Source organism: Rutilus rutilus (genome assembly GCF_951802725.1).
Source record: "Rutilus rutilus genome assembly, chromosome: 10".
In the NCBI taxonomy this organism is placed as follows: domain Eukaryota; kingdom Metazoa; phylum Chordata; class Actinopteri; order Cypriniformes; family Leuciscidae; genus Rutilus; species Rutilus rutilus.
The window spans coordinates 20,693,014-20,713,475 of record NC_140215.1 but is presented as its reverse complement, the minus strand read 5'-3'; the positions used below and the strand labels follow the sequence as shown (position 1 = coordinate 20,713,475).

Below are 20,462 nucleotides of genomic sequence, written 5' to 3'. Positions count from 1 at the left end.
TTGTAAACCTCATTTAGACCTCATGGAGATTTTAGAAGCATTCGTCAAAAGGTTGTACTGCTGTTGTATCGCTGTGGTAATTTAAACCAGACTCTTCACATCCTCATCCTTTGAAAGGGTTTACAAAGAGAATTTGCTTTTGCTGAGCAGAAAACTACGTCTTCTAGACATACACAACACGAACCAGCTACAGCGTTTGAGGGCGGGTCAAGTTGTTTGGGGTCGGACAGAACATAAAACATAGGTGGGCATTAGGCAAATGTGTTACCCAGTGATGTGTAGTCGTCACAGAAGTAAGATTCGAATTCCTGACGACTTGTTTAGGCGGTTCAGGGTCTATTCTTTTGAGAAACAACTTTATTTATCGCGTGCTGTTTAGTCTTCAGAACTTTGCAGAAAGCTGCGTTACACATTGCATGAAAAGGAAAATTAAAAAAAAGCATAATGGGGCACTTTAAATATGGTCTGAAAATCTACAGAGACATTTGGAAATTTGAGTCTGGAAAAGTATGGAATTTGTATGGAAAAATGGTATGGAATTTGTAAAGTATGAAAAAAAAAAAAGATATGCCTGTTCTGTTCCTCAATGGAAAAAAACTGTCTCCCTGAACATACCAGTGATTTTAAGGTTACATCACCCGAGTGATTTAAGGTTTGAAATGCATGTTTATGTAATAATTAAGAGAAGATCAATTTATTCAAACCTTTATTTAACAAATAGCAAATACACAACACATGGTAGGCAAGAAAAATTCTATGACTCAATGGCCTTCTGCTCAAGTGGTTGCAGGAGACGTTTCACTACCAGCTCCCCTTTGCTGTTCAGATATGTGTTGGCCATGTCCTCCTCAGCAGGTAGTCCATACGGAAGCTTGAGCGGCTCAATCCTGCAGATAAGAATATTTGAATAGGTAAGTTTATTGTAATGGTCAGCAATCATCAACTGATTTAAAAATGTTATGAAATGCAAAAGTCCAACATACCTAACCAGATGCTTAATGGTTTTCAGTAGATTGTTCACTGAAGGGGTGTTCTTGTGGACACGGGGTTCATGCGCCTGGAGAAAAAGATGTATTTAACTATAACATTGTAGTTGAGTGTGATTCTATTTCATAAAGTTATTTTAAAAAATTGGAGACCACATCCCACCTTCATTAGCCCCAAGCTCTTTATCACTTTCTTTTCCCAATATGGACGCCTCATTGTGCTTTTAACCCGTGTCACTATGTGTAATTTATGTGGATGTTCTGGATCACCACCGTACTTGTCATGTTCTTTTGCTCGTTCCTCAAATACCTGAAGGACGAGAAGATGGTGTGATGTTACTACATTAAATAATCTGAATCAGATGAATAATAATACGTTTATTTTATATAGCGCCTTTCAGAAAACTCAAGGTCGCTTTACAATAAAGTGCAAATAAACACGACATAGAAACAATACGAATAAACTTAGATGGATAACATAATAAAAATCAGACCATAGAGTCAGGGGTCAGGAAAACAAGTAGCAAAAATATATGTTTTAAGGTGGGTTAAGAAATAAAACGATGCATGTACATGTTCAACTGTCACGTACCTGTGGAGGGATGCGACTCTTAGTGAATTTAGTGCGACATGATGTGGCTTGTGTCAGATTCTGCAATTACATTTGTAAAAAGTTTATATTAAACTTTTTTTGTTGTTGTTGCAATTATCAAAATTATCACAGTTTATTCAACGAGGCTGATGTGAAATAATCTCACCTTTGTGACAGTGGAGGCAGATGTTAGAAGAGCTCGATACAATCCTGCCATTGTCAGACGACTGGCTTGTGTTGAGGTGGGCGCTACCTAGAAAGGTTATTAGCTAGCAAGCTAGCTAGAATTAATTAATCGTGCCCAGTACAGTACTCAGTAAGTGGACTATATAATGAACGTAATCGCATCAAGGAATGTAATTTACTCAAACACCCACGATATCTAGATATGTTAATGGATAAACCTACCACAACGAACTATGCTGGATTTCATGCATGTATGTCAACTGAGTTGACCAGAAACGGAAACGACTCGTTTTAGAGTAATTTCAAAATAAAAGTTCCCCGATGCCTAGTCCTTTCTCTTGTAGTGTCAGTGGTCTGACTCACTAATCGGTTCTCTAGAACAGTTCATTATAAAGAGCCTGTTAAAATGCACTCAGCGATTCTGTTACCTATTACGTTCTCTTAAGCTTTCCAAAGCTTTTCCTTAAACACATAGCTAAGCACAAAACCGGTAACTCAGTGAGTTGTTTACTCAGAACGAATGGACTCCATACTGTTCAATAGATTCATTGAAAAGATTCGACTCTAAAGAACTTTTCGTTTACGGATTGGCAGTGGGCAGAGACGCCGTAACACACACTCTTCATTCACGAACTACGAGCGTTCGTAACCTTTCAAGTTCACTGCTATCTTCACTGAATTAGCCATTTTGTTTCGTTTATAAACATGGGAAAGCGTGTTGCTGTAGTGTTGGCAGGGTGCGGTGTGTTCGATGGTAGTGAAATCCACGAGGCGTCTGCTGTTTTGGTTCATTTGAGCCGTCAGCAAGCTACTGTAAGTTTATGTGAACCTCTATCAGTTCTAATGTTGTCCGCTGCATATAATGCAATAACGCAGACATTCAAAATAGAACATAATCCATGAGAAATTCAATAAATAGTTTGTCTAAATCAATAAACGGCTTGTCAAGTTGGTGCTAATTTTATCAGATCACTTATAGCATTCTCTGCTTATAGCTAATGTGTAAGTTTTCGCCGCTAGGGGTCGCTAACCTCCTACAACAACAGAGGCGTAGGTTGATGACGCATTGAATTATGGAACTTGTCGTCATGCCGAAGGATCTAATAATGTTTATGGATGAGTGAATACATTGATGTTTTTAACATGATTGTGGTATGAAGCAGGTCGCAATTGCTAATGAGAGACAGATATCAGCTCCACACGCGACGCGAGTCCCGCGGATATAAAGGAATGAGGACATTTAATTCTACCTAACTAACGTTACCCGCACGTACTGAATTACTACTCACACAGGTCAGTTTGTTAGACGAATGAAACTTGTGAGGTAAGGCAGCGCTGTTTCACTTTGTCTACACTATCATACTAAACTGCATTTGAGTGTGTTGAAAGTTATAATGCTATTCTATGTGTTAGTTTGTTGGCTGTATGGGACTAGCTAGATCAACATTAGAATAACATACAGATCATGTTCTAACATTTCATCATGTTGAGCTATATAACATTGATTAGTTTTATGTACATTTGCTCACCTGTCTAATAAAGTACATGCAAGAGAGGTGTCTCTGTCAAGTCGAAGTTTGTCACGGACATGGAGCTCTCGGCATCTCGAAAATGATGGCATCGCTGATATTGATCCTTGTTTTAGTTCTCCTTTTGTCCCAAAGTCTGCTTGCCATGGTCCATAATGTTTGAACGAAACAACAACAACAATGTGAGCGTGCTGCTAGACGTAAGCAGTTGTCCACGTCTGTCGCCATGGTTACTATGGCAGTACAAGCAGAAACCAGGGATAACCATAGACAGTATATAAACTGGACACAGCGACCCCATTGGATTCAACGGAGGCAAGTGAAGTCAATTAGAAGCACAAACTTCCTGATGGTCGAGCGTACTGCACAGACTCACACTGAGCTTGACGACGTAGATGTGACGTGAGCAACCCGTCTGTCTTCTAGTAGCTGTGCCAAGCGAAATCTGAATCATTCCCTTCCGAAACTTGTAGAGACAGAGAGTGTGAGTAGGAGGTGTCCATGAGCTAGGAGCAGGAGAAACTTTTGCTAAGTATTCTGATTAATTACTTTGCCATTTTGCCTCCACGTCCCCCCGATTGCGAGCGAGCTTCTCCTCCTGTCCGTACGGTAATCTCTCTACTGTGCGACAGAGAGTCGCGTTGGTATGACGCAATCGTTAGCCTATTTTTACAAAAACTGCTTCTACGGGGCCAACAAGGTAATGGAGCCTTTTATACATTTTCGTGTTTCTTTAGAAATAAATAATGGACAAATGGAGTCTTTAAACGCCTCAGATGTAAAGTTATTCGCTGTCAAAGTGACGCCAAAATGAATGGGAGTCAATGGGATGCTAACAGCAGGTGATGGTCTGATAGCCAATGGCGGCGCCCGGGGAAGCTTCAACATAATATGAAACGCTGCCCCCCTGGGGATAACGCGGATATTACGTGATTGACAGGCGAGGTGACAAGTGAACATGGACGAGCCATTATTTAAAATTGGAATTTCTCTGAAATTAAAAATCTTTGGGAACTTTTGGGATATTGTAAGAACACAACTACAGGAAATATATTACACTGTGCAAGTGATTTTTGGATATTTTATTACAAAATTCTTACATATTGTACCTTTAACGTTACTTAAAGGTACAGTATGTAGTTTTTTTTTGCTTTAAAAATAGCAAAAATCACCATATCTATGTTATATATTTTTTTTTAGTTGTGTACTTACATTATCCCGACTGTTTCCAACAACTTTCAAACAAGGAGAAATTTGTCATTTAATTCGAAGACATGGACCGTTTCTTTATTTCCGTTTTGTCGCCGTCAGTGGCGTCATATCCGCGTTCTCCCTGGTTTCTGCTCGTACTGCCATAGTAACCAGAGCCCTCTGATAGTAACCAAGGCGACAGACATGGACAACTGTGTAGTTCATAATGTCTATCTGCATGCTGTTGTTGTTTCGTTCAAACATTATGGACCATGGCAAGCAGACTTTGGATAAAAAAGGAGAACTAAAACGAGAATCAATATCAGCGCGGTGTTTGCGAGATGCCGAGAGCTCCAGGTCCGAGCCTTCGACCGCTCCTACATGTACTTTATTAAACAGGTGAGTACATTTACATAAAACTAATCAATGTTATATAGTTCAACAATGATAAAATGTATGATCTGTATGTTATTCTAATGTTGATCTAGCTTACTGCTAGTCTCATACAGACAAACTAACACATAGAATAACATAAATTTCAACACATTCAAATGCAGTTTAGTGTGATAGTGTAATGTTAGACCAAGTGAAACAGCGCTGCGTTACCTCACAAGTTTAATTTGTCTAATAAACTGACCTGTGAGTAGTAATTCTGCACTTGCGTGTAGTTCGGTAGAATGAAATGTCCTCATTCCTTTTATATCCGCGGGACTTGCGTCGCGTGTGGAGCTGATAGCTGTCTCTTAGCAATCCCGACCTGCTTCATATCACAGTCATGATAAAAACATCGACGTATTTACTCATCCATAAACATTATTAGATCGGTCGGCTTGACGTTGACGACAAGATCCATAATTCTTAGCAAATGTTGCGTCATCAAACTACGCCTTTGTTATTGTAAGAGGTTAGCGACCCCTATCGGCGAAAATTACATATTGCACGTTTAAACACGGAAATCACACAACCATATGAATGGATGTGAATAGACGAGTTGTCTTTTTCTTACATTGTTATTGGTGGTAATTAGGCATGTGACAGTAACACAATTTCATATCACGATAATGGACCACTTGCACTGAGCTTTGTGATGCACTTCCGTTTGGAAATAGTGCATCTCACTTATTTCTGGTTATGTTTACTTTCAATGTAGGCTATTGTGGTCAATGAGTTGAACAAACGTCACCTAAAATGAGTCTCCGCAATAAGATTTAAAAAATTGGAAATTGTATTGACAGGAGAAGGGATTCTGATGTTTACTGTGTGCAGAATTTTCCAAACTCATCGGAACATGAAGTTTTAATCCAAACCAAGCCGACCTGAGAAAGCAGCGGCTGTTAAAAATACGCCATTATTTCACCACAGGGTGTCAGTGTTCGTCTAAACTAGTGACCCCGACGCTGAAGTGTATGAGAACAGATGAATAACATTAGTACGAACATTTATTTATTTGGATTAAATAGTTTAATCATTCTGTGTCATTTTTCAGTGTTCATCTTTTTACTATTTACATGTTTATGCCCAAAATGCTTAATTAATATTCAAAGTATTTGACTGTCATTCTCCTCTACGGTGTGGGCGTTACTGTTTAAGATTAATTAAATATCTTTTAGCCTATTTAACATCATTACAGGCACCTCGCGAACATTCTTTCATTCAACTATTTTTTTATTAAAATAGAAATCCTTTTTATTAGTAAAATTCGTTAAACTATTTAAGCTCAACAGGTATAAAATATAAGTAAGAGAAAAACACTGAGAAGACGAGCATAGGACTGCTGCAGGTTAGTGGGTAAATTATTTAGCCTATTTATTATTCAGAATGCACAACATTTCAGCAGGCTCAAGATAATTAATACAGAGATCATTATTCATTGTTTTAATCAATTGGCATCCATTAAACGTAGTGATACTCTGCATTCTCGTGTGTAGGTGCGCTGAAAGCTCTAACTCCCTCTATGTACTCCCCAATAAAAAGTAGTTGTGCAAATAGTCCATTGCTGAAGTTTTAATCATGGTATACGGTATTATCAAGATATTGAAATAATTTGCAAAGTGATTTCATCCTATAACATGTTTAGTAACTTTTTTTCTTAAATAAAAAAGAACAACATTTAATACAATAAAAACATAACAGTCCAAATAAAAAAATATATAGAGTAAACAAATGTTTCAAACAGATAAGTGCTAAAGAATTATAAAGAACAATAGGTAACACTTAATAAGGTCTCATTAGTTAACATTAGTTTAACTTATATTCATAATGAGCAATAGCTACATTTGTTACATTAGTTATTCGTTGTTAACGTTAGTTACAAAATACAACTGATCATTGTTTGATCATGTTAGCTTAGGTAGCCTACATAAAAGTACAACTTTTAATTTTAGTGATGTATTAGTAAATGTTAAAATTAATAAATGCTGTCAAAGTATTTTTCATTTTCAGTTTATGCTAAATAATGAATTGACTAATGGAGCCTTATTGTGAAGTGTTACTGAAAAATTATAAAGAATTAGAACATTTTCAATCAATATCTAGTGCATGTTTGAGTCCAGATTAAAACGTAAACATGTTTAAGTTAAAGTTAAAAAAGTTTAAGTAAAAAAAAAAGTGGCAAGTTGCAACACTGCAATGTCTTTACTGTCGACAATGAAGTAGTCCATCTAAACTATTAAATATAAGTTTATTTATAACATCCGTGTTGCTGGTTTCAAATAATTCTCAGCCTACATTGTAAATAATATCATGTAATGCATTGATCGTTCATGTTGTCTTGGACTTAACAGGATTAACCTTCCCACAGGTCAAGATATTTGCACCCAACACTGATCAGATGCATGTTGTCGATCACTTGAAAGGCTCTCCAACAGAGGAAAAGAGAAATGTGCTCGTGGAGAGTGCCAGACTTGCCCGGGGTGATATCCAAGACCTCTCGCAGCTCAGTGTAAAGGATCTGGATGCCATCATCTTCCCTGGTTAGCACACTGCCTTTATTGAGGCCACTTTTGGAAGAATTTCCATGCACTCTTCAGCTCAACATTTCATTTACTATTATTTTGAACTGATTTTGCAGGTGGCTTTGGAGCAGCCAAGAACCTGTGTAGCTGGGCTGTCCAGGGCAAAGACTGCTTGGTCGATGAGCAGGTTAAAACAGTGCTGCTGGCCTTCCATGCCGAGAAGAAGCCCATTGGCTTGTGCTGCATCTCACCTGTGCTGGCAGCGAAGGTTTTCCCTGGCTGTGAAGTTACTGTTGGCCATGACAAAGATGATAGGTAAACAAGTTGAAATCATGTGATTTACAATATTTGTAAGAAAACTGAAAGGCTTCAGTTTGCATGTACATTACTGTTCTAAAATTTGGGGTCAGAAAGATTCTTTTTTTAAAGAAATAAATATTTGTATTCAGCAAGGATGCATTAGCTGATTAAAAGTGACAGTAAAGACATTTCTAATATTTTAAAAGATAAATAATTCCATTTGTTGTTCCATGCTGTTCTTTTGAACCAGTGCATTACTATCATTGAGATAATATTATAGTTTTAATATTTTAATTTTCCATTTTAATTGTAGTAAATTTAAATGATCATTTGTATTAGTTTATACATTTTTATTTCAGTTTTAGTTATTTAAGTACATCAAGTTAAAAAGCTAAGCTTTTTTACATTTGATTTGATTTCAGTTAACATTTATATTATTTCAAGTAATAAAAATGTTTTTTTATTTTTTATTTTTTTTTATGGTTTTCAGATTCAGTTAACTATAATAACCCTGTTCTGAACTTTCTATTCATCAAATTATCCTAATAAATGTATCATGGTTTCAACACAAATAAAAAGCAGCACAACTGTTTTCAACATTCATAAGAAAGATTACTATAAAGAAATGATTTTTGAGGCAGTATAAGAATGCAGTATAAGAGACTGCTTTCAAAAACATTAAAAAAATCTTACCGACTCCATACTTTTGAATGGTACTGTATCATTAATTAGCATTGAAATAATTTGTCCTCATTTAGCAAAATAGGATGCAAATGTGATGGAACAGGCAAAAAAACAACAACATGGAAACCACAGAAAAGGCTGAGCTCTGGTTATACAAAACCATGTATTTTCATACACAATTATCTTTTACTGTTGCCATATTGTTCACGTAAATGTTGATATTGGTATAAAAAGATAGAATTGAGACATACTGTCTGAATCTTTGGCTTTCAGGTATCCAGATGTTCCAGACACTGCGGAAGCTATTTCTCAGCTTGGCTGCAAGCACGTCTGTAAGCACGTGAATGAGGCTCATGTTGATGAGAAAAATAAGATCGTCACCACTTCTGCTTTCATGTGCAAAGCTCCACTACATGAAATATTTGATGGAATTGGAGTGATGGTACAAGAGGTGCTGAAACTTGCCTGAATTCTTGCAAAATGAGTGGATTGACATCGTCTTCCTAATGTTTAATATAGCGATTCCATGTACAAGTGTCTGAATAAACATAAGCATATAATTGTCTCATTAAGAAAGTTTAGACTTTGTTACAGATGAATATTGAGTCCAAGCCTTATTTAATTGATCAGAGAAATAATTTATGAGCGTCGCAGAGAGACTACGTAAATTTTATTTGTCTCCATTTTCTCAAAATACACAAAAGTCATACTGGCGTTCAAAAGTTTGGTATCAATCATTTTTGAGGGAAAGATATTCATAATTTTATGCAGGTACAATGCATTAAATTGAAAAGTGAGAATCAAAACTTTTACATTGTTACAAAAAAAAAAAACTATTTTAAATAAATGCCTTTATTTTGAACTTTTTATTCATGAAAGAATCACAGTTGTATCACAGTTTCCACAAAAATATCAAGAAGCACTACCATTGTCAACACGGATAATAATAAATGTTTATTGAGCAGCAAATCAGCATATTAGAATGATTTCTGAAGGATCATGTGACTGAAGACTGGAGAAATTATGCTGAAAATTCAGCTTGATAAATGATTGTAAAAAATATATATTAAAACAGAAAATAAAAAATACAAATGCTGAACAGAAAACACGGTGACATAAAATCCAAAGAAGAAATTGATGTGAAACCTTTCATTCAGAAAGTGTAAAAATGAAACAAGCTGTTCTGTTCTCTCTCGTTACTTTCACTTTGACTTGCTGCATTCTGGGAAAAACTACATCTGACGAAAGAGCACTGTTACTTAATTCTGGTGTATTTACAATTTAGGCTAGCCACAATACCCTCAAAATGCATATAAAAGTTATAGACAAGGTTCAAAATGAACACTTGCTGAACTCTACATTAAAGTAACAATTTATTTTAGTGAGTAAATAACTTGTAACAATTTGGTTGGAATACAAAATGCTAAATTTCAATCACAACAGTACAGTGGTTCTCGTGCTTTTACCTTTTACCTCATCAGAATTTACAGATTTATCATATTTACCATCAAATGTTTGCTAGAGTCATGACAGTCAACAGGTTTCAATAAGACAAGTGGTTTACCAAGATACTTTTAGCCTGAATAATGCAAGTGACATTACACAATAATTCAAGCCAAAGCTGAGTAGCGACGCTCATGCCTGTGCATCATGTGCTTATTAAAGTGCATGTATGACCAAAGCATTGAGCAGTCTTGGTTTGTGTCCAGACGGTCTACAGTGTAAATAATACCGTCCACGACATCAGGGGTCAGCACAGTTGAAGCATTAGCCCTGAACTTCTTCACCAGATCCTCATGACTCAGCGGTTTCCTCCAGTGACCGTAAAAAGTGTTGCAGCGTGCGTTGAACATTTCCCCTTGTGTTGTCTCCACGGCGATTTCGCAATACATCTTTTCAAAGCTTGAATGATTGTCTTGTGGATTTTCCAACTCTACTTTCAGAAGCATCTCCTTAAGGGCACTCCTGTTCATCTGGCTTTTGCTAAAAGATTCAACTGTGACCTGACCATCAAGCAGTGCGGTACAGCAGTTGAACTGGAAGGAGTGTCTGGCCTGGTGTTCGCTAACTGGAAAAGGGCAGTCTACGTATCTGGACGAGGGCACTCTGAGTGTGATCTTCTTAATTTGACTGAGATCTGCATTTGGGTGTTTATTCAAAAATGTCGCCCTTGCTTCTATTGCTGCATCCGCCACCCAGTGCATGCCGAGGTGTGCGGGAAAGCGCTTCTGTGCAATGTTCTGGTCTTCTAACACCCACCTGTACTGAGAAGTAGGGGTGACCTCAGCCAGTGGGAGAGGGACATAATCTGGATAGAAGGCCCCGAAGCCTGATGCCAGATCCAGAATCTGTGTATTACCCTCAAGGCCGAGGAGAGCGAGCTGGGAGGCCTCCAGACCCCCGCGGGCAGCATTGCCCATGTGCAGAGGTTTGGTTTGAGTAGCAGCGTTTGCCATGGGAGCTCCAGCAGATGAGCAGGCTATCGCTAGAGCTGCTACGCTCTGGGCTGCTGGGAGACCCAGAAGTTTAGCCGAAGCAGCCGCGCTGCCCATAACCCCAACAACTGCAGGCGGGTGAAATCTGAGAGGGACACATGAATCTGAATAAATATCTAATAAACACATTTAAAAAAAAAACTTTATTAATTAAAACAGTAAAGGTGTGAACAGTCATATAGTTCTGCTTGCATTTTATGAATAAAGCCAATTTAAGTATTTTCTTTTTTCATTAAATATACCTAATTGATAGTTGATGCACATTCAAATAATTGGAAATGTACACTACTATTCAAGTTTGGGGGCAGATTTAAAAAAAGAAAAAAATGAATACTTTTATTGAGCGAGGATGCATTATATTAGTCAAAAGTGACATTTATAATGTTACAAAAGATTTTTATTTCAAATGATGTAATTAAGGACTTTTTGAAAGATAAGAATAAGAAATTGATCATTTGCGATTTTGTTGTTTTTTGTATAGGTTATATAGATTGCCACTCGAATTCAGTACTTCTAATTTCTTTAATATTCCATAAATATCAAAGTTTCAGCCATTTTGTCAAATTTAAAATGATTAGTCTATTTGAGAGAGAGAGAGAGAGAAAAAAAAAGAAGAAGTTATAAAATGGGGGCCAGAATTGATTTGATCTAATTTGAGATTTCATTTAAAAAGTACATAATTGTACAAAATATTTTACCTTTTGGGAATGTTATGAGCCTCTTTAGAAAACCTCATGAGTCTCCCCTGAACCTCCATGCCTACATTGAAAGCCAGCAACAGCTCCAGGCCAGAGGGTTTAGTAGGCAGTGTTTCAGCCAGTGCCAGGAGAGCCGGTAACACAGCGCCAGAGGGGTGAGTGGCTGGATGCCAGGTGTCATCAAAGTCCATAGAGTGCACCTAATAGCACAGGAACACATCCCATTATCAAGCACCCATCTGACCCATCTGAGAGAATACATGCATGCTCTAGCAGGACCATCCTGATTATGCAGAAATGATTGATTTTATCATAAGTTCATACCAGAGTATCTGAAGGGGAGTATTTAAAATGACCTACCGCAACACCATTAACAAAGGCAGCATACTGAGGTGGAAGAGATACTCCTGGTCTTCCCCAGACCTTGCTGTTTTCCAGTGCTTGCTGCCTCTAATTTATAAATGATCAAAGAAATGAGCATAAGAGACAGACATAACGGGATGTTAACTTAACAATATCCCTCTATTGAAACAGCATCCTTACTTGGCTGCTCTGAAGGACTATGTTAAAGACTGGAGTGCTGGTTCCAAGCAGTCCCACTCCCAGCGTGTCCAGTATCATTCGCTTACTCCTTCTAATCACTTCATCTGTCAGATGAGATGTGTTCAGACAGGACACTGCTGCCCCAAAACTCTCAGTAACACCCTGGAAAAAGAAAAGATAAAACCTATTAGCCCATCAACAGCATGAATACTTTTTGATGCATTTGAATTTTAACCGTAGCAAAAGAAGTAAAAAAATAAATAACGCTGGATGAATTATCTAACATAAATTATTAAAAATCAGTACCTTTCTGATCATTGTGCGAGGAACGAATCCTACTGTGAGTTCAGCGTGGTAACGTTCGCCTTATATACCAATGGTCCTATATGCAAAACTGGTTCACCAACCACCAACTTTCCAAGCTTACTTAACCACGAAGTGCATTGTTTCACAATTTGTGACTACCTTGGTATTAACTCAGTTCAAACTTTGTACAAAAACATTACTATACTGTATCATTTTCAATCATATTTTTTTATTTTAAAATATTTAGTAATATTTTTTTTAAACATAAATATAAAACAAACAAAATAATAACAATAATAAAATATTATTATTAATAAAAAAATAAAAAAACATAATACTGTGTGGAGGTTAAAATAAATTGTCTACATTAACAGTGATTAGATGTTAAAATTTCATTTCATTAAATCAGAGTGCTTTCATGGAATGAAATTGACAAAAGACAACCATGAAATCACATGATATGACACCATATTTCATTATCTTTTGCATCCACAGTAAGTGTGTATCTCCAGCATGTGTGAAATCCGGAATTTCTGTATGCAATTGTGCTGTAGTGTCAGAGACAGTGTTCTGTCTGTCACTGGTTCCTCAAAGTGTCACATGAGTGCGACCACTGTAAAGTGAAAGAAATATAGCTTATCATATTGGCTAATGTATTTTCATAGACAGTATTAAATTATTAGGCCTCCCAGCGGTTAATGTCATCAATATTAACAGGACAGTTTTCAATGAAAACATTTAAGTTTTGGATTTATTCTTTAAATGTCTTTCGAATGTTTTATAGAACAGTTTAAAGCCAGTCTTGTTGCTTTAACATCATTCGGGTTCAGTAAATGCTTCCCATTGTTATGCATGAATTGAGCTTATTAGCTCATTACTTGTGAGCTGAACTGGGTGTCAAATAAAGGACCTGTGCAAAATGTGCAGTTGGTGCTCTGGGATGGAGAATCACTGAAACCTGTAAATACGCTCTTTATTTTGGCTTTAAAAGCCTTCAATATTTGGAGCAAGAATTGGAATATATATTTTCTATAAAAATATAACAAATTTATTTATATATTTTTCTAGCAGATTATGTAAGGAAATGCAGACATATATATTGATTCGCAAGTTATGAAACATAAAACAGTAAACATGCTTTAAAATAAATACAAATTATTAGTTGACCAAGTGAGCAGTCAAATATTATTAATGACTAAAGATTACTATATGAATCTTGATAAATCAATGCATATCTTTGCTTTGTTCTTTTCAGCTGCACAATATTTCTTGTTCACAACCTCAAGTTTCTCTTCATCCTTGGCGTCTGCAATAAAATCAAGACAGGCAATAACACCAGAATTAATTAAATAACATGAGCAGATCTGTTGCTTTTGCTTTATTTGGTCAGCTACTGGACATTTACAATGCTAGAAAAAGATGATTTAAAAAAAATTTGAACAATAATTGAACCCTCTATGCTGTGTCGTCTTTGTAAATGGTGCAGAGAAAATTGCATTTAAAAAACAATAATATTCGACCAAAAAAAAGTGCCATGTGCTTGACATTTTTGGCAACAAGGAAGTGAAGACATTAGCACATATTAGGTCACATGCTGTCAAAGCTCCATTGGGAGTTCATTTTAGATTAGGAAATACATATAAATTCAATTTTTAAATAATACATCCAAATGGTTATTCTTAAGTTTTGGGTCATTTTTAATGCACATTTTGCAAACAAATCTGTGTGTTAAATGACAAAGACCTTTTAGGGATACATATTTTCTGTGTAGCTGCACTATTGTTCAGTACTGGCAGTATAATAGCCTTTTTGCCTGTGTTTTAGGTTGATGTTAGTACGTTTATATAAGACAGAGAGGAAAAGCTGTGCCTTTTCCAGAAAGTATTGATGACTGTGACGGCAGTGCATTAGAACACGAGTACGTAGTATCAAGGAGGATAGAAACAGTGAGGGTGGTGGCAGAAATGAATAATATAAGTCCTAGATTATTGTGGAAGTCAGACATTTTGGTACATTCTCCTATGCCAGTTTGGAAGAACTTAATTTGTATTTATTTTTTATTATTAAAGCATGTTTACTGTTTTATGTTTGTTAACTTGCGAATCAATATATATGTCTGCATTTCCTTACATAATCTGCTAGAAAAATATATAAATATATTTGTTATATTTTTATAGAAAATATATATTCCAGCAGCTTGAGTTGATATTTGAAATCAACACCGTGCCTTGAAGCCTGATCTTTCACAATTCTACCATTTTGCTAAGTTTCATCAATTTGTCCAATTTGGAAAGTTATTCCTGATTCATAATCATGGAGCAGCGTCGTCCGAGAAGAACCAGGGCTCTTCCCACACACCTAAGGGAATTCTTGGTGGAGGCGTCTCTTCCAGAACCCTGTGAGCTTTCACAGCTGGCAGCTATAGTGTTAGTCAGGTTAGATCATACAGCTGCATCTCTGCCAGAGCTCAAAGACCCGCGGGTTTGGAAGAGCGCTATACCTGAAGAACGCTGCTGTCCTTCCCGACATCCGTCCAGCATCCTCAGTCTCTTCAGTGGAAGTGCGTCAGGAAGAGCCCGTCTCCATCCACGACTACAGCGTACAGGCCTACCAGGACATCTACCGTTCTGTGGCGTAGCCCATGATGAAGACACGCAGTGGTCGGCGTCCTAAACAGTCTTAAACTCAACTCAACTCAACTTTATTTATATATAGCACCACTAAAAACAACAATTGTTAACCAAGGTGCTGTACACTATATCAGATATCATCAGCATTTAACAGCGATCTTCGAATATATATTTTTTTGCTTGAAATGCTCATCCCTAGTTTCAAGTGGTTTCCCCAAATTCAACTGAAAATGCAACTTTTAATGACGTATGCAGTCTCAAAATTATTCAACCCCTTCAAGGCAAGTATCTTAAGTCCTTTGTAGAACACCCTTTTGCTGTTATGACCTGCAGCAAACAAGATGTATTTTGTGATAGCCTATGTATGACACCAGCTTCTGGCAGCGTTTCTGAGGAATCTTAGCCCATACTTCATGAGCAATGGTCTCCAGTTCAGTAATAGTTTGCGTGCTGCAACCGCCTTCTTCAAATCACACCAGAGATTTTCTATGGGGTTCAAGTCAGGTGACTGTGATGGCCACTGTAGGATCTTCCAGGACTTCCTCCAGGACTTTTCCCTTCTTTGGAATTTGAGGTTTGCGATCATTGTCCTGTCGGAAGGTCCAATGACACCCAAACTTCAGCTTCCTCATTGACGGCATGATGTTTTCTCCTAGGATTTCCACTTTTCTTGTGCTTTTGGGTCAGTAGTGGTGTACGTCTTGGAGTTCTGGCATGGAAACCGCATGCGTTTACAATGCGAACTGAAACCTCAGTGCCTGTTGCCACCAAGTCTTGCTTCAGGTCTTTTGGAGTCACTCAAGGGTTTTTCAACTCCTGGTTTTCAGATTTGTGCTGTTGTGAGGGATTCTTTTCAAGGGGTTAAATAATTTTGAGACTGCAGAAGTCATTAAAAGTTGCATTTTCAGTTGAATTTGGGGAAACCACTTGAAACATTTGTTGTGTTGAGCTATTTCAATGACTTTTGTGTGATGTGTTCATTGTAAATTTTGCCAATAAACCTTGTCTTCGTATGGCATCTCAGTACCAGTGGCGCAGCTCTCAGCATCATTGATGCACACAAGCCCTCACAGCACGTCAAGCTGCAAACTGTGTGAGGGACCCTAACCTACCCTAACCTAACTGGTTAAAAGCAATATCAACCAAGACCTCAAAACATCATAACAATCCTGTGAGCAAAACATGAAAACCCACTCAGAAGAGTCCAGTGACCACATAAAAAAGGTTAACAACCACACAGAAAACCTTGGCAAATGCATGTCAATGCACATTAAATAAAACACCCAAAATAACCTGACATCCACGTAGCAAAGCACTAAAAATGCTATGGAACCTCATATCAACGCACTGACAATCACCAAAACATCATAACAACCACAGCAATGTACAAAACACATACTGTACAAAATAAAACTTACTCTACAAACTATAAAATTACTCTATAAACTCTACATTACTCTAAATACAGTATATAGCCTAGACTATTTACATGGGTATTGTGCAATGTGACTCTGTGATGGGTCAGATGGATTTAATAGTTTTGACAAACCAGTGTAAACATAGTGTCTGACTTCACATTTTATCTGCCAATTTTCTGAGTGTCAACTGAGTGCTTGTGGACCATAATTTAGACTTTCTACCACTAGATGCCACTACCACTCCTTTGTCTTGAAGGGCATGGAAGAAAATGCAATTTAATTCATTATAAGACCGTTGTGTGTGACAAGATTCGTTTTGTCATATTTCTTTTGCTTTTCCTCATTTTATTATTTACATTTAAGTGTAAGTTATATGTTTTAAACATTTTGTTTCCTTTTGATAAGAGACATCAACTAAGAGTCAGTGTAGCATCTCACTGACAGCAGGAGGCACGACATTTTGCCAATGAAGCGTTAACATCAGCCGTAGCCTACTCTCTCCCCTCCCACAACCTATTTAAACAAGCATCTGCCCTTATGTTGAGTCTTTCTTTGGGAAACCCGTAGCACACAATCGCGAATAACTGTCATCTTCAGTTGAAGAGACGTTATGGCTTTGGCAGATCCCGAGTGTGGAATATCAAACGGCGCGGATTCCAGGTCCACGTTTTCTGACATTATTGAACTAAATGTAGGAGGACAAGTGTATGTGACACGGCATACGACTTTAATAGCCGTACCGGATTCTCTCCTGTGGAACATGTTTAGTAAGAAGACACCGACAGAACTGGCACGGGACAGCAAAGGTCGCTTTTTTCTGGACAGGGACGGCTTTCTTTTCCGCTACATTTTAGACTATCTACGGGATCTACATCTGGTTCTGCCTGACTATTTTCCAGAAAAGAGCAGATTACAGCGAGAAGCTGAGTTTTTTCAGCTGCGGGACCTGTCCAAGCTCTTGTGTCCCAAAATGAGTAAAGACAACTCCATCACCGATGAGATCTGCCAGAGTGACTCGGAGGAGCCGAGCGCAAGCGCGACTCCGTTGATCGGACCCGACACCTCTCGCACGCTGTCCGTCGCCAGCACCACTCATTCTCCTTCCCTGGAGTCCAAAAAGTCGGGCTACATCACAGTCGGTTACCGGGGCTCCTATACAATCGGAAGAGACATACAAACAGACGCCAAATTCAGGCGGGTCGCGAGGATCACGGTGTGCGGGAAAACTTCTCTGGCTAAGGAGGTGTTCGGAGACACTTTGAACGAGAGCAGAGACCCGGATCGACCTCTGGAGAGGTACACATCACGCTATTATCTGAAATATAATTTTCTCGAGCAGGCGTTTGACAAACTGTCAGAGTTTGGCTTCCATATGGTCGCGTGCAGCTCCACTGGCACGTGCGCTTATTCCAGCAGTGACCCAAACGAGGACAAAATCTGGACAAGCTACACAGAGTATGTTTTCTGTCGCGAATGAGCCAAAATGTGTTGCATTTAATTGTGTGTGTGTAGCCTATAGGCATTCCACTACAAGAGTAAAGTTTCATCCGTCTTTTTTTATAGGTGCAAACTAGTAGCCTAGGAGTTTGCCTCATTCACACAATTGTCTCGTTTTTTGCATCATCATTCTATCGGCTGTTTACTTTGAGTAGGCTATTTTAAAGCATATTACATTATGTAAATATAAGAACTAACGAACGCAGAATAACTAGGCCTAGCTATCATTACACTTCCCTTTGTAGTTTAATTTGGTTTGCAGATAAAGTAGTTTTTTCTTTAATCCAGATTTGAGGGCCTATTTGTAAAAAGTCCCAGATGTGTTTAGTAGACTAGGCTACTTGCTATTCTTTATGCATGTATTTTAAATGAACACGTAAAATATTGCTTCATTCAACATGGCACAGAGACCACATTTGTAAGTTATAAGATTTTGATGAATGTTCATAATGGTATTATTCTTCCATGGGTCAATGATTTAACGGACAGTTCCACTTTCAGGAAAAGTCGATTATTCAATCATTAGGCAACAATCTGGAAAAACTCATATTAGGCCTACTTTGTGTTTATCAGATCAGGTAGATCTCAGTGACACTTTCCCTTAATAAGTTTAGCTTAATCTTTTCACTGTAAATAAATAATCCACTAAAACGGAAAGTGTAAGTTTAATTGCTGCCTTATTATTATTATTATAGCTATATAAAAAAAAATGTTTAAAATTAAAGGGGTGCCAAAGTTGCCTGCAGTGATATTTTGCACTTTTTTTTTTTTGACCAGTTTGAATTTCATTACGTATTAAGGAAATAGAGTGGAACCTCTTAAAATAAAAATAAGAAAAATGAATTTGTAATAAATTCAATGAAACAAATAAATTACAACATTTTCTTAAAAGTGAGGCTTAAAATTGTATTGCATACAACTGGATTGTATTAAATTTTGAACACCTTTTTTGTTTGGGCGAGGAGTGGGAATAGTTCGGGGGTTTGTGTGTGTGTCTAAAGTTTAAGGTTTCTATGTCTATGTTATGACAGAGTGTTTCCTTTTATTCCAACATTGTAAACATCCTCTATCTGTAGTCTGTTCAAAGAGTCAATCATTCAATAAATTATAATCTGTCATAATCTTTCAGCCTTAGTCAGATTTTTTTCTGTTTCCATTGTGTCTTGTGCAGCTCTAAAGGCTGGAGGGCTAAACAAGAACATGTCTAACCAGCTGCTGAACAACCCACTCTTCTGTTTTTACTCTTCTGTTTGGTGCAAATGCATCCCATGCTTTAAGTGCATTCTATTTTTAAAATACCTTTTTGTGGCATGGATATAGAAGTGGAATCACTGAAAAAAAATCATATTTGAATATAAATTGAATGTCAAAATTGTTTTAGCAATAACACAAAACATTAATCATTAATTTTTGCAGAACTTTATCTAAACTTCAAGCAGTGATAGAGATTCAGGGAGAAAACAAATTGCTTGGAAATAACTGGGATTAAGAAATCAGTCCTTGAGTTTGCTTTTTGGATGGAGTATTATTAACTGTGCTCCCAAGAGGTTTGGGGGTCAGCCAGATTATTTCAGTGGCCTAATCATGGATCATTGCCAGTTATAATGAATACAATAATTGTACCAATGTACAATAGTTCTGTTTCCGTTTTTTGTGACACAAATGTTCTTGAAATGCAGATGGCGCAGCTGTGCACAAATATAGGTGGCATTATCATTTCGAGTGTAAATAATGAAAGGATCCAGCTGCAAGGTTAGGGTTACAGGACGGGTCTCTCTGTTAGCATGCAATGAAAGTCCTCAGTTCTATTTGCATTTTACAAAATATACTAAACATTTTCAGGTCATTACATATAAATGGGAGTAAGAATGATCTGAAAAGTGTGGGGTGGACACATTATAATCATTATACTTCTGGATATAAGTATCCACCTTATATGTCAATGCAGAATTAGGCTGTGAATGTGCAAGACATGATTCATTAGCCCTGTAAATAACTAAAAGAATAAGAAAGTGCGTGTTAAACTATGTGCTACATACCAGAGTGTTTGTTTATGAAAAAATGTTATATAACAAATACCAGTTTGCAATATCAAACAGCAATTGTCTGCATTGCAGTGACTGTAAAAGCTCATTGACGTGCCTTCATACTTGAAATTAAGTCATGTATATAAAAAGAAGGGGGCCAAGAACCGAACCATGAGGCACACCATTGGTTATTTGATGTGATTTGGACACCCGTTCTCTATGGGGAAAGTTAATGTTTGCCTTGCCTGTGAGGTAAGACTCAAACTAGCAAATTGCAGTTGTTGTGAAGCTCAGGTCAGGGGAGAATATGGTGGTTCACCATCTAAAAGGTAGCAGAGAGGTACATAAAGTTGCATAAAACCTTAAAGATCATCTGAGAAGCTTTGGATGATTATAAGTGGAATAGCTAGACTTTTTTTTTATTAT

At 37.3% G+C, this 20,462-nt stretch overlaps 4 protein-coding genes across 4 annotated transcripts; 2 read left to right on the top strand and 2 right to left on the bottom strand.

Annotated features, from left to right (window-relative positions):
- Positions 1–689: 689 nt before the first annotated feature.
- Positions 690–1,989, bottom strand: mrpl30 (mitochondrial ribosomal protein L30). The gene is made up of 5 exons (XM_084420706.1): positions 1,745–1,989; positions 1,579–1,638; positions 1,150–1,296; positions 984–1,057; positions 690–887 (listed from the first exon to the last, which is right to left on the bottom strand). The coding sequence occupies exons 1-5, from the start codon at positions 1,793–1,795 to the stop codon at positions 755–757; spliced, it is 465 nt and encodes a 154-aa protein (XP_084276832.1). The 5' UTR covers positions 1,796–1,989; the 3' UTR covers positions 690–754.
- A 455-nt stretch (positions 1,990–2,444) lies between these two features.
- Positions 2,445–9,702, top strand: LOC311298069 (glutamine amidotransferase-like class 1 domain-containing protein 3, mitochondrial). Its single transcript, XM_084420705.1, has 4 exons — positions 2,445–2,577; positions 7,285–7,456; positions 7,555–7,753; positions 8,696–9,702. The coding sequence occupies exons 1-4, from the start codon at positions 2,470–2,472 to the stop codon at positions 8,889–8,891; spliced, it is 675 nt and encodes a 224-aa protein (XP_084276831.1). The 5' UTR covers positions 2,445–2,469; the 3' UTR covers positions 8,892–9,702.
- A 79-nt stretch (positions 9,703–9,781) lies between these two features.
- On the bottom strand, positions 9,782–12,560 carry acod1 (aconitate decarboxylase 1). Its single transcript, XM_084420701.1, has 5 exons — positions 12,465–12,560; positions 12,159–12,320; positions 11,976–12,065; positions 11,616–11,815; positions 9,782–11,002 (listed from the first exon to the last, which is right to left on the bottom strand). Exons 1-5 carry the CDS (start codon positions 12,474–12,476, stop codon positions 10,033–10,035), a joined length of 1,434 nt encoding a protein of 477 aa, XP_084276827.1. The 5' UTR covers positions 12,477–12,560; the 3' UTR covers positions 9,782–10,032.
- A 4,507-nt stretch (positions 12,561–17,067) lies between these two features.
- On the top strand, positions 17,068–19,102 carry kctd12.1 (potassium channel tetramerisation domain containing 12.1). The gene has a single exon (XM_084420524.1). It carries the CDS (start codon positions 17,123–17,125, stop codon positions 17,987–17,989), a length of 867 nt encoding a protein of 288 aa, XP_084276650.1. The 5' UTR covers positions 17,068–17,122; the 3' UTR covers positions 17,990–19,102.
- Positions 19,103–20,462: the final 1,360 nt, after the last annotated feature.